A 13858-nucleotide genomic window follows, 5' to 3' on the forward strand; every position below is an offset into this window, starting at 1 on the left:
AATTTAACTAATATAAAGGCATAAAATATAAGGGTATTGAATAAGACATTAGTTCATTGCTGCTGCTTTCATTGTATTTCCATAGTCCAATGGATTTCGCCCAATCAGTAGCCTTTGAAAATGCAGATATAGGACAATGTCCTGATTTAGGACCACATCCTGAAAAGGAGGATGAAGATCAAACTCCCCAGACAACAGGTCATCCTGAAACAGAGAAGGAAGGAAAGAAAACGAGTACAACGTCTCCTCCTCCTCCTCTTCCTTTCCCACCTTTACCTGTAAGTGTTTCTGTGACATTACTGTGGTTGGTTTTTTATATTTATGGGACTAGGGTATTGCACAGTTGTACAGGAATATTAACAGTGGAACATTAACAGTTTTTCACGCTTTTTAACTACAGAATTGTCTTTGTGTATTGTTTATTACTTCAGTCTTTCTTCGTTCCTTCTCTTGATTTCAATTGTATTAATCAAGTATCTTTAAAGTGTAGCGGAGATGTATTTTAATTATAAAAAGGGTATGAAGTGGCTTATAGTGTTGTAAAATTTTAATTATGTGCTATACTATTTTAATTATATCTTAAATTTATTGATTCACTGCTCTTTTTTAGAGTTATATTGGTTTTTTTTTAAATCTGCATTATCTATTTTTGTATTCTTTTAAATTTGTACTTATCTTGGTACTATCTTTTATATATTTTTTATTCCACCTTTATTTTATTTTATTTTATTTTTTTAATTCCATTTATATCCCGCCCTTCTCCGAAGACTCAGGGCGGCTTACAAGCTTAGCAGTTATTATTTTAATAACTCAGGGCAGTGAACATGCACAATACTCTTTCCTTCTCCTATTTTTCCCCACAACAACAACTCTCTGAGGTGGGTTAGGCAGAGAAAGAGAGAGAGAGAGACCCAAAGTCACTCAGGCAACTTTCATGCCTAAAGTGGGACTAAAACTTAGTCTCCTGGTTTCTAAGCTGGCATCTTCATCATTATACCAAACAAGTTCCAAAAATATTCATGCAACGCATTAAGCTGATTAAACCCAGAAATACATTTTTACATACCGTATTTTCCTCTTTCTTTTAAAAATAATAGCATGTAGCTTATTAAAATAAATAGGAGTAGAGTCTCGGATGGAACAAATAAAACAAAATCAAAACATGGCATGCAACAGTTTGAAATAAGATTAGAAAATTGAAAAATGAAAGCACTCCATGGGCATTTTTTGAAAGATACTGAAAGAAAAATCAGACAATAACAGTGGCTTAAACAAACTTTATTTTAAAAAAAAGCAAAAGGAAACCTTTTTGTTCCCCAATGTCATGCACGGATGACATTAAGTCAAAATAGAAATAGAAAAGAAAAAAGGAAATAGAAAAGACCCAGTTTAATAGTAAATGCTGGTTATGGCAGCATAAGGATGAAACATTTGAAATAATAATAATAATAATAATATTGGAGGTCATCTAGTCCAACCCCCTGTTAAGGCAGGAAACCCTATACCATTTCAGGCAAATGGCTGTCCAGTCTCTTCTTAAAAACTTCCAGTGTTGGAGCATTCACCACTTCTGGAGGCAGGTTGTTCCACTGGGTAATTGTTCTAACTGTCAGGAAGTTTCTCCTTAGTTCTAGGTTGCTTCTCTCCTTGACTAGTTTCCATCCGCTGCTTCTTGTCCTGCTTTCAGGTGCTTTGGAGAATAGCTTGACTGCCTCTTCTTTGTGGCAGCCCCTGAGATATTGGAACACTGCTATCATGTCACCCCTCACCCTTCTCTTCGTTAAACTACACATACCCAATTCCAGCAACCGTTCCCTATATGTTTTAGCTTCCAGTCCCCCAATCATCTTTGCTGCTCTTCTCTGTACTCTTTTTAGAGTCTCGACATCTTTTTTACATCGTGGTGACCAAAACTGGGTGCAGTATTCCAGGTGTGGCCTTACCAAGGCATTGTAAAGTGGTATTATCCAATAATAATTGGATGCAGCAATATTACAGAAGTTGATTACAAAAGAGGACATGTTTGGATTAGGATGATATTATACTGGCATTGATGTATAAAGTGCAGATCACAGTCCATAAAAACTAATTGAAACGTGAAATGGGAGGGTGTTGCACATGGCAGAGTAAAACTTTTAAGAGATTTTAAAATTCTGACCGATTGACACCTAGCATACCAGGCATTGTTATCAATGAAAAAACATATTTGGTTAATTGATGTACCTATTGTAAGAGACAATAATTTTGAAAACATATAAATGGAAAAGACTGCAAAATAGGGTTTGCAAAAATCTGGTTGACCTTGCAGGACTAGGTCTAAGTACCACAAGCACTTTGAATTTGGACTGTCTAAATTTTGAACAAATTATGACAACCTAACTATAAACAACAGCACTGTTGAACACTTCATACATATTTAAATGCTATATTTACTATTCCTAAACCCTTGATTAGGGCTTGAATCTGAAGAAGCAAACTTGTCAAAGTCAGTTGTAACAGCATGATCAGTAGAATTGGATTGATGATGATAGACATTTGCTATAAATACAATACCTAATATAAATTATAATTTCAGTATGTAAAATTTACATTATTTTAAAAGCTATATTTATGGCTATAATATGTATTTAATATTAAGGAGTGAATTTCATATTCAGAGTTCCTTTAGATCTTCCTTTCATTATTTCCCATTATAATTCACTGTAGCTGCCTCAGGTTAGATAATGACTATGAAGGTTTCCCAAGAAATACCATTTTTATATACTATTTTTGATATCCTATTACTTTGAAGTTTCTGCTGAAACTTCCATCACAACACTAACTTTGGTCGTGTTGTATTTTGCAAGATGAACATCTGTGCAATTAAAAAAAATGGATAGAGATCAAGGACTCTATCTACCAGACCAGCAATTTTTTAGCTTCCAATGAAATGGTTTATGTATGAACCTGTCATCTAAAGTTGGAATCCTATTATTTAATCTTTTCTCCTTTCTTATTTCCAAAAAAATAGAACTGATTACAGTACAGCTCAGTGTGTCAACATCTCAACCATTGCTCTCTGTCACTGTGACAAAAGCCTGGCATTTGTTTGCTGCTTTCATCAGCTACTTTTATAGAAACCACAGCAGAGAACCAAGCCAATCTCCTCCTTGTCCAATACAATCACTGTATCATGTAAAATAGGATGCACAAGCAGAAAGCCATTTATGCACATTTTTATTTTAGAAGAGACTTTAGGGGGCCTCTGAATTACACACATTGAATTACAGCAAGAGAATTGCTTCAAGGAAAGAAAGAAGTAACAGAAACCCCCAAATGACACACTGTGTATGACAAAATATAGCATGTCCTTTTGGCGGAATTGATTTGTACATGGCATCTAGCTCTAAAGCACTCTAAGGTTAAAGGTTATTCAGATTTAATAATGAAGGGTGGTAGATATATGTGATTGATTTTAATTCTCATAAAATGGCCTGATGGCACCACATTTATATACATATACATTATATATATATATATATATATATATATATATATATATATATATATATATATATATATATATATATATATATATATATATATATATATATATATATATATATATATATATATATATATATATATATATATATATATATATATATATATATATATATATATATATATATATATATATATATATATATATATATATATATATGAAGGTCTAGAGTCTCGGGTTTCTTCCCGCATTCCTTTCATCTTCAGAAAGTTGTGGCGACGTTTCGACGAAATCCCATCCATCATCATCAGGCCGGAGTATTCCTCCTGCTGCTTTCAGGAGCAATGCGTGGTCTGTCTGTTCCTTTCCTTCCAACTGCCGGTGGGGCTGTGTTCCGACTGGGTGGAGGCGTGGCTGCTTTCTGATTGGGTGGGGGTGTCCTCCGACTGGGTGGAGGCGTGGTTGTCTTCTGATTGAGTGGAGGCGTGGCTGTCTTCTGATTGGGTGGATGTGTGGTTGTCTTCCGATTGGTTGGAGGCGTGGCTGTCTTCTGATTGGGTGGGGTGTGTTCTGAATGGGTGGGGTTTTTTGTTGTGTCGTAATATCCTGAGTGTTGTGATTTGGTGTCCTGAGGAGTGGGCTGTGTAGTGGCCTCCAGAGCTTTGGCTTGGCTCCGAGTTCGAGGACCCGCTATGCATCTCTGGTATGGGTCAGTCAGGTTCGTGTGTGCGTTCTTCTGCTTGGGTGATAGCACTTTTGCTTGACTTGTTCTGTCTTCTGTGTGGGAGAGTTTTTGTTCTGGGTGTGGATGAGTCTTGCTGGGGCTGGTGGCATTTGGGGTTGTTTGTTGGTTTTTTAAATCCTTGTTTGCTGAAATTCGTTTGTCTATCAATGCTGGTTTCCAAATGGCATGTAGGCGGGAGGTGTCGTCTCGCTTGTTCATACTGTCTGGGTGTTTTTCTATTTCAATGGCTTCTCTGATTATTCTGCTATTGAGATGTTCTATTTTGGCGATTGTTTTTGTACCTTCAAAATTGATGTTGTGTCCCGTAGTGTTTATGTGTTGTACTAGTGAAGATGTGTGATCTTTCTTCTGTACTGAGTTCTTATGTTCTTCTACACGTACCTCTATTCTTCTGTTAGTCTGTCCGATGTATGTTGCTGGACAGGAGGCGCATGGGATTTGGTATATGCCCTGGTTTTCCAGTTCTATTTTGTCTTTGGGATTTCTCAGGATGGTTGATATCTTTCTGTCAGTGTTAAATGCGGTTTTGATGTTATGTTTGCATAGTACTTTACTGATTTTGTCGGTTGTTCCTTTTATGTAGGGCAAGATGGCTCGTCCGTTGTTCTGTTCTTCTTCTTGGATGTTTTTCTGTTTCGGAGTCCGCTGCTGAATTATATTGGTGATTTTGTTTTTTTGGAACTTGTTTGCTGTCAATATGTCTGTCAGGGTGTGTAGTTCTGTTTGTATATGTGTTTCATCTGCAAGGCGTCTGGTTCTTGTTATTAGTGTTTTGGCTACTGAATTTATTTGTGCTGGGTGATGATGTGATTGCGCATTGAGGTAACGGTTGGTGTGTGTTTTCTTTCGGTAGACTGTGTGTCCTAGGGTTCCGTTTTGTTTTTTGTATATAAGTACATCCAGGAAAGGTAACTGGTTGTTTGTTTCAATCTCCATGGTGAATTTTATTTTGGGATGTAGGCTATTCAGGTGTGTTAGGAAGTTTTCTAGCTCCTTTCTTCCGTGGGGCCAGATCACGAAGGTGTCATCCACATATCCTTTTCATGGAAGAATTTGAAACTAACGCTCTAGAAAAGACTACAAACAAACCAAAACTGTGGCTCAGATATGTGGGCCAGCATTGATAGACAAACGAATTTCAGCAAACAAGGATTTAAAAAACCAACAAACAACCCCAAATGCCACCAGCCCCAGCAAGACTCATCCACACCCAGAACAAAAACTCTCCCACACAGAAGACAGAACAAGTCAAGCAAAAGTGCTATCACCCAAGCAGAAGAACGCACACACAAACCTGACTGACCCATACCAGAGATGCATGGCGGGTCCTCGAACTCGGAGCCAAGCCAAAGCTCTGGAGGCCACTACACAGCCCACTCCTCAGGACACCAAATCACAACACTCAGGATATTACGACACAACAAAAAACCCCACCCATTCAGAACACACCCCACCCAATCAGAAGACAGCCACGCCTCCAACCAATCGGAAGACAACCACACATCCACCCAATCAGAAGACAGCCACGCCTCCACTCAATCAGAAGACAACCACGCCTCCACCCAGTCGGAGGACACCCCCACCCAATCAGAAAGCAGCCACGCCTCCACCCAGTCAGAACACAGCCCCACCGGCAGTTGGAAGGAAAGGAACAGACAGACCACGCATTGCTCCTGAAAGCAGCAGGAGGAATACTCCGGCCTGATGATGACGGATGGGATTTCGTCGAAACGTCGCCACAACTTTCTGAAGATGAAAGGAACGCGGGAAGAAACCCGAGACTCTAGACCTACACATACAGACACCCGCGAGAATCTACGAAAACATATATATATATATATATATATATATATATATATATATATATATATATATATATATATATATATATAGGTAAAGGTAAAGGTTCCCCCGCACATGCGTGCTAGTCGTTTCCGACTCTAGGGGCCGGTGCTCATCTCCGTTTCAAAGCCGAAGAGCCAGCGCTTGTCCGAGGACATCTCCGTGGTCATGTGGCCGGCATGACTAGACCCCAAAGGCGCACGGAACGCTGTTACCTTCCCACCGGAGTGGTCCCTATTTTTCTACTTGCATTTTTGACGTGCTTTCGAACTGCTAGGTTGGCAGAAGCTGGGACGAGTAACAGGCGCTCACTCTGCTACGCGGCACTCGGGATTCGACCCGCCAAACTGCCGACCTTCTGATCGACAAGCTCAGCGTCCTAACCCACTGAGCCACCGCGTCCCTTACATATACATATACATATACATATATACATATATATATATATATACATATATATATATACATATATATATATATACATACACACACACACACACACACACACATATATATATATATATATATGTATGTATGTATATGTATATGTATAAGTATACGTATACATATGTATATGTATATGTATATGTATATGTATATCAATCACATTTGATTTTTAAAAGATACACTATATCTTTGTAATATGTTGGTGGTACAAACAAATTGAGCTAATAGAAACCCCAAAATGACACAGTGTGTATGACAAAATATAGCATGTCCTAAAATTTGCATGCAAGTATTGATTTCTTCTTTTCAGATAACTTCAGTATTATTTTGCTGGTGGTAGCAATGGTTGCCTTGTTGATATCATTATTATACCATCCTCTATCCCAAAGGTAGCCACGTTTAATCCGTTGTTAAAGAAAACTGCTGTAAACATGAGATTTGAAGTGTTTTTTTTCTTGTTCTTGAATAATTTCCTTTGCAGCTTTGTATTAAACAAATCTCAGCCAAGATCTGGTTAGATAGAACAGACATAATAGCTATTCAAGGTAAATAATAAAAAGACTCCATGTGTAATGCTTAGCAATTTTTAAAAAAAAACAGTATTTTTTTCCAATAATAAAAGGGTTAGTTGCCAATATATATTGTAATAGCTTGATTGTCCACAAAACAGGAAGTAAACATAAAAGAAAATGGTTACAGTTCTACAGTTTCACAAACTCTGTGCGCCAGTCAATCTGCTGGTATAGTTCACTCTTAAATTGTAGAAGAAAATGATTTCGTAGGGTTATCAAGTTTTTTTGGAAAGTGGAACATTTGCTTTCTATAGAAAAGGTCCCCAGCTTGTATTTTTGCTTTCATTTGCAGCATTAAAGGACTCTGCTTGATGAATCAATGAATAATACTTTCACATAAGGCAGTTTTGTATGTTCAATCTCAATAATTATTTTCTTCTCATTCTTTGAAATGCTCCTTATTCCTATATAAGGTGCTAGTACAATTTGTGCCATTGATGAATTCTGGCTTCGGTTCTCTTAAGTAAACATTAAAGAAAATAGTTTAATATATACAGAAAGGCTTTATATTAAACAAGGACAATTTCCACCAGAATGACTAAGAAACAAATATCAATATCCGTAAGAGCTCACATATACCAGTTTGATGGTATTGTGGCCAGCTTTTTCATAGCCTTGTTAGGAAAAGCTACTTGGTATTGTTAAACATGGGTATGAGTATGAAATACACTTACTATTGAATTAAAAATTACAAACAGGTATCATGCCTTGAAAACAAGTATATAATGATACATTTTAGCCCAAATAATGTAAATTTCATCTAAACATTAGTGGGATTTCAGCCGGCTGATCTCTAAAAGGTTTTAGAGTCACAGTGGACAGTATCACAAAAATGTGAACACATTCTGCAAATGCTATTAAAAAGTGAATCTTGTGCTTGGAATCATTAGGAAAGAATGCAAAATTGAATTGTCGGTATCGTAATCTCCTTATAAGAATTTTTGGTGAGACTATAAGTAGTCCATAATTAAACTAGTATGTGCAAGCCTATGTACAGTTAGGGTCAACACAACTTAAACATAGAAAAAAGTTCCCCAAAGTGATTACATTAATGGGCAGCGTCTTTGTGCCCCTCTTTGGCTTCCAATAAAGATCAAGAGAAACATGGCGGAAATATATAAATTCATGAATAACATAAAGTGATTTTTTTCTTCTTCTTTCTCAGTACTAGAACTCATCCATTGAAACTAAATAGATTCCCAACCTACAAAAGGAAATACTTTTTTTTAACATAGCAAAAATATGTAGTTAAAGTACTTCCAATAGCTGGTAAGGACAGCCAATTTTGAAGTCAGCCAGGAGGATCAGGGTGCTAATGGCTACTAATATGATGCCTTTTCGCTATCTGCTGAATCATAGGCAGCTCTGCTTAAATCCTGGTTGCTAGGGATTGACCGCAAAAAGAAGCTGTTGCCCCCAGGCCAGACACGTGAGCTTCCCAGATAGGTCTATGTGGCTACTATGTGACACAGAACACTGGACTAGATCCGTCAAGGCCTAATCTGGGAGGGCAATTCTTATCTACTTTAAGTTCTGGCAGAATGTGTACAGGTGGTCCTCGACTTACAATCACTATTGGGACTGGAACTTCTGTCACTAAGCAGAGAGTCGTGCCCAATTTTATGATATATTAAGTGTATCACTGAAGCCATTAAGTGAATCGTATGATCCTTAAGAGAATCTGTCTTCCCCATTGACTTCGCTTGTTGGAAACCACCTGAGATCACCAATGGCACCAATCTCACGACTCCAGAATGCTACAACCATTGTAACTACATGCTGGTCGCCAAGGCAGGAACTCTGCAATGGTCTTAAATGTGAGGATCAGTCATGCCACTTTTTTCACTGCTGTCATGAACAATCATTAAAAGAATGGCCATAGGTCAAGGACTGCCTGTATTAGCTTTTAAGATGCTGCAAAAGATTCCTTGATATCTAAAACAATTATTCCTCTAAACTGTTTCCTATTTGGAAATCTTACACCTGGGAGTTTGTCCATGTGTCCCACATATTGGCTAACTCTATTGTTTCATCTAATAACTCGGCAATCTAAGAATTCATAGTAATGTAACGTCAGAGCCATGGATGTCAAGGATAATTATTTCTGCTTGTTTTCCACTGTATCGCTTTAGAAGCTTAGTCATTTTGGCTTCGTCCCAGGCAAGTGCTTTTACTGCAAATATGAAACGATTTGGACTGAATTGCTTGAATTGTATTTCATTGCCCTGTACTTTATGCAGGCAAATGCAGATTTTTCCTTCCTTTGTACTTAGAGCAGGGCCTTTTTCTTCAATTTAAAGGAAGAAATTGGTTTTGAAAATAATGGACAGAGTACTGAGTTCGACAGTTTTAGGTATTAGATTGCCACAAAGGCTTACTGCTTGCTACAAATGCTGTTACCTATTTAGGAACGTCAACAATTGTTGCTTCTGCCTCACGTTGTTTACTGCTTCTCAGGAATTGCTTACGGCTGAAGTGAAGAGCGCCAGTAGTTCAGCTGACTCTGATCTGACGGTATCTCCTAGTGTGGCCCTGTCTATTTCTTCCCTTTCACTTAACAATGCTCAATGAACTGCAGTGGCGTTTCAGTGACTAAATGGCTTCCCTCTCTTCTCCTTCCATCACTGGTGATGCAGTTTTGTGCACAAATGTGTGAGATGGTCTGACAGCAATTCCATTTCCGTAAATACCTCTTACTAAAGGCACTGGTGTCTGTTGCCCTGGAAACATCAGCTCAAGGTTTCAGCTGAAAAAAACTTAATTAAACAGTTCCTTAAAATGTTCCATGATGTATATATGTAGCTATGCTGGATGAGTGGAATTTGTCATTATCATCCACCCACATTTCATAAAACGTATATTAAATCTTAAGTAGGCAATAACTGCAGAGGGAGGCTAAGTTCTCTTTATCTCCCTTGTCAGTTACCATTTGCTAAAGGACTATCCTCACACACTTGTAACTGAGCTCTTCCAGACAATCTCCTGATTTGTCCTTCTTACTTAATAGTATCAGTAAACAGAACATACAGCAATGCACAACTCAAATATATCCAAAAGATCTAGCAAAGCAGGAAATTGGCAAGGAATCTGGATGGGTAGGATTGCCTTGTTTGGGTCTCAGGCCTCAAATCGCTTTGTCTGGAAGTGCTTTAATGTTTTATTCTCTCTGTTTTTCTCCTTTAATTGCATCGGGGCAGAGTAAGAAGCATATGCTTGTTCTCATAAGCCATTTTAAAACCTGTTTTTGGCCTCTGTTAAGATTTCTTTGCATGGACAAATTGTTACTGAAATATCAAGAGAAGGTTATTTTAAATTATACATTTTAAATATTCATGGTATCTTAAAGGTCTTTTGCCATGAGAAATGCTTTGATTTAGATGGAGACAAATTAAAGAATAAAGAATATTTCTAACATGACTAAATATGTAAATATATTTATTTTAGGAACTCAAAATCTATGCTGTCCTGAAGCATTATTGTTCTGTGACATTTCATGTCATTCTGTTTGATTTTTCATAGTTCATCCAATAGAAACTGAAAATAGATGAAACTCATATTTATGGCTGCCTTTTATAGCTTGCATTAAAAGGCCATTATTATAGCACAAGGAATTTATTTGAAAGGAATCTCACATATACAAGATTCACATACTCTTTTCTCTTTGTCCCCCCCCCCCACTATATTAAAGCCATACATATTATTCTTCATTTTCTCCTTCTATTGAATTAGCAAAATTATAGTATTCAGGTAATTTTAACCATAATTATTTGGACCAATGTTTTTCATAAAAGTGAAGATCCTTATGATTCTAGAAAAGCTGTCAAAAAGCTATTTTCAATTCTGCAGGATATTATTATAATGGTGCACTCACTATATGTACATTTAGCATAAACATTTTGTAGATTTTAAATCCACAGGTGTACTTCTAGAAATCTCAGCTTGATTGAAATATGGCATTATATGCTAAAGTGATTGCATATCAATTTTCTTTCCTTCCAACTCAGTAATTTTCTGCAGTGGTAAGTAAGATCCATACTGTATATTTGATCCATCATCTTAACAAGAGACAAAGTGATTGGTGTTGGATTGTTCTATTACTGTATACTTGATCCCGCAATAGCAAATACTGTGCTATTTGTTTTATTCCACCAGACAACATAAGTGTGTGGTTTATTTGAAACTCATAAAAGACTTATGTCCAGTGTCTGGATTCACAAACCTGCTATAGCTACACCCAGCTTTTGCACAGAAGTAGTGCTGTGATTATAATTGAATAGCCATGGAAAAGTAGTAGGTTTTCAGTTGTAAATGGGATACTACTATGGATGATATATCTGCAATTGTTGATTGATATAGTTAATATAGTTAAAAGAGGAGAAAGAAATTCAGTGTTTTACAATAGTAAAATGATTTGTTTTTCAGGCAAAATATTGATTGCTTTCCTTAAAAGGTATGGGAGTGAACTTGTTCCAAATTGCTGGTGCATAAAGAAGAAAAGATTATGTGGGTGTTTTGCTTTGTTTTGTAGGAACATTGTGCTGCCGATGTGGAGCCCATTGCCTTGGAAGGGGCCAAGCAATTTGGCCTCTCAAGAAACAGCCATATTGCAGTTGCATTTGATGACACGAAAGTTAAGAACAAGTAAGTTAGTAGCTTCCCACCATAGATTTGAGGGGGCTACTTTTTTAGCCTTTCTGGAAGGCCATGAAGACCTGGCACTTCCCAGGGGCCTGAGGCTAGGATTTAGTCAGAAGGCTAACAGTTTAATTAATCTGGCACCGGGTGCAAAGGGCTGTTCTGTTTTCATTCTTCTTTTTAGTAGTTGTAATGAACCATTCAAGGATCACTATGTGAAATAGGTAGGCTTATAAGTTTCTTTAAATAGTAAGGTCATTCTGAAATAAAGTTGAAAAGAAATTATTTGTGGTAGTAACATTGGCTAAATTGTAGAAGTTTTAAAACAAGATGGGTGAGCCGGTTTTCTTTTTAGCCTTCATAAAATAAACTATTATAAAGAATTTAATTTTAGAGCTAAAAGTGTCACTTTCCAAATTTAGGATGGGTCTTTAAGCATAAATTTGGGGGGGGGAGGGAAAGGAAGGGACGGGATGGGGCAAATTGGTTTAATTATATAATTTTGTGTCCAGTAAGGTCATTGAAGGGACGCGGTGGCTCAGTGGGTTAGGACGCTGAGCCTGTCAATCAGAAGGTTGGCAGTTTGGTGGATCGAATCCCGAGTGCCGCGTAACAGAGTGAGCATCTGTTACTCGTCCCAACTTCTGCCAACCTAGCTGTTCGAAAGCACGTAAAAATGCAAGTAGAAAAATAGGGACCACTACGGTGGGAAGGTAACAGCGTTCCATGCGCCTTTGGCGTCTAATCATGCCAGCCACATGACCACGGAGTCATCCTTGGACAAGCGCTGGCTCTTCGGCTTTGAAACGGAGATGAGCACCGGCCCCTAGAGTCGGAAACGACTAGCACGCATGTGAGGGGGAAACTTTACCTTTTTATTATTTTCTATGTTAAGAGGGTTCATTTTTTTCTAATCCAACAGAATGTTGGAAATAAATTATATAAGAGGGTTGAGATTCTGTTTTTCAGCAGAATAACTTTTCCAAAAACAGAACTTAGGGGGATTAAATTTGGCATGGTGGGAGAAAAGGAAAGAAGGAAGGAAGGAAGGAAGGAAGGAAGGAAGGAAGGAAGGAAGGAAGGAAGGAAGGAAGGAAGGAAGGAAGGAAGGAAGGATATTAGATAGATTCCATGTACTCTATTGCCCACTTTATATATTTATTCTTGTTTTATACTCAGCATCATCTTGCGCATTAGCAGGGTTTGGGGTTTGGGGTTTGGGTTTGCTTTCTCTAGTGGTTTTTTTTTCAACTGATAATGATAGGATTTGCCAGAATTATTTCATATGGATGTACTCAAGACTCATGCATATTCTTTCAGTAATTTGAAAACTAAGTTCTGACAGCTAATTCTTAAAAAGAACTGTGTTCTGTGTATTGCAGAACAAATATTCTTATTTTTCAACCCCCAAAAGAAGAATACTTCTAAATCTTAAATCACACCGGTTACCAAATCCATGAATATTACATCTATATAACTTGGTAAGCTTAGAAATGCAATATGGACATCCTGGTTCTATTTCACGTATAAACAAGTTTGCTGCTGATAATGCTAGCTGTGTGAGGAAAAAAGATAAAAGAGTAGTGCTTTTTTAAATGTCCTCCATTTCTGTTTCCTTCCTTTTTTAAATGTGCAGACTCACAATTGAACTTGAAATCAGAACGAAGGCTGAAAACGGGCTACTTTTCTACATGGCTCGGATCAATCATGCTGATTTTGCCACTATCCAGATAAAAAATGGTTTTCCGTATTTCAGCTATGACCTTGGCCATGGGAACACAAGCACAATGATTTCCAGCAAAATTAATGACGGCCAGTGGCACAAGGTATTATATGATTTAACAATGCATGAATAGATAAAGACTATATTCATCTACAGAATATCACACACACACACACACACACACACACACACACACATTGTAGTGAATTGTAGAAGAAATGAATGGAGCAGCAGTGTGCCATGTTCTTAATTGCAAGGGCTTTGGAAATGGTCTGTTCCTGTATAAGCGGCTTTAGAGGTGGCTTAATCTAATTCAGGATTCAAGACTAAATTAGAATGCAGAGTTTTATTCCCAAACAGAGTTTCCTCCAAGCTACAGGTTGATGCACTGTAAGAGCCTGAAAGCAGCC

At 37.5% G+C, this 13858-nt stretch overlaps 1 protein-coding gene across 1 annotated transcript in view; it reads left to right on the forward strand.

Moving 5' to 3' along the window:
- The window catches only part of LAMA2 (laminin subunit alpha 2), a 455074-nt gene that overhangs the window by 431960 nt on the left and 9256 nt on the right, over positions 1-13858 (forward strand). Inside the window, exons 56-58 of the mRNA XM_081312969.1 lie at positions 86-278; positions 11619-11731; positions 13362-13551. Coding sequence (XP_081169095.1) covers positions 86-278; positions 11619-11731; positions 13362-13551 — 496 coding nt within the window. The remainder of the gene's footprint in view (positions 1-85; positions 279-11618; positions 11732-13361; positions 13552-13858) is intronic.

This window comes from Vipera berus (assembly GCF_964194415.1).
Source record: "Vipera berus genome assembly, chromosome: 1".
In the NCBI taxonomy this organism is placed as follows: domain Eukaryota; kingdom Metazoa; phylum Chordata; class Lepidosauria; order Squamata; family Viperidae; genus Vipera; species Vipera berus.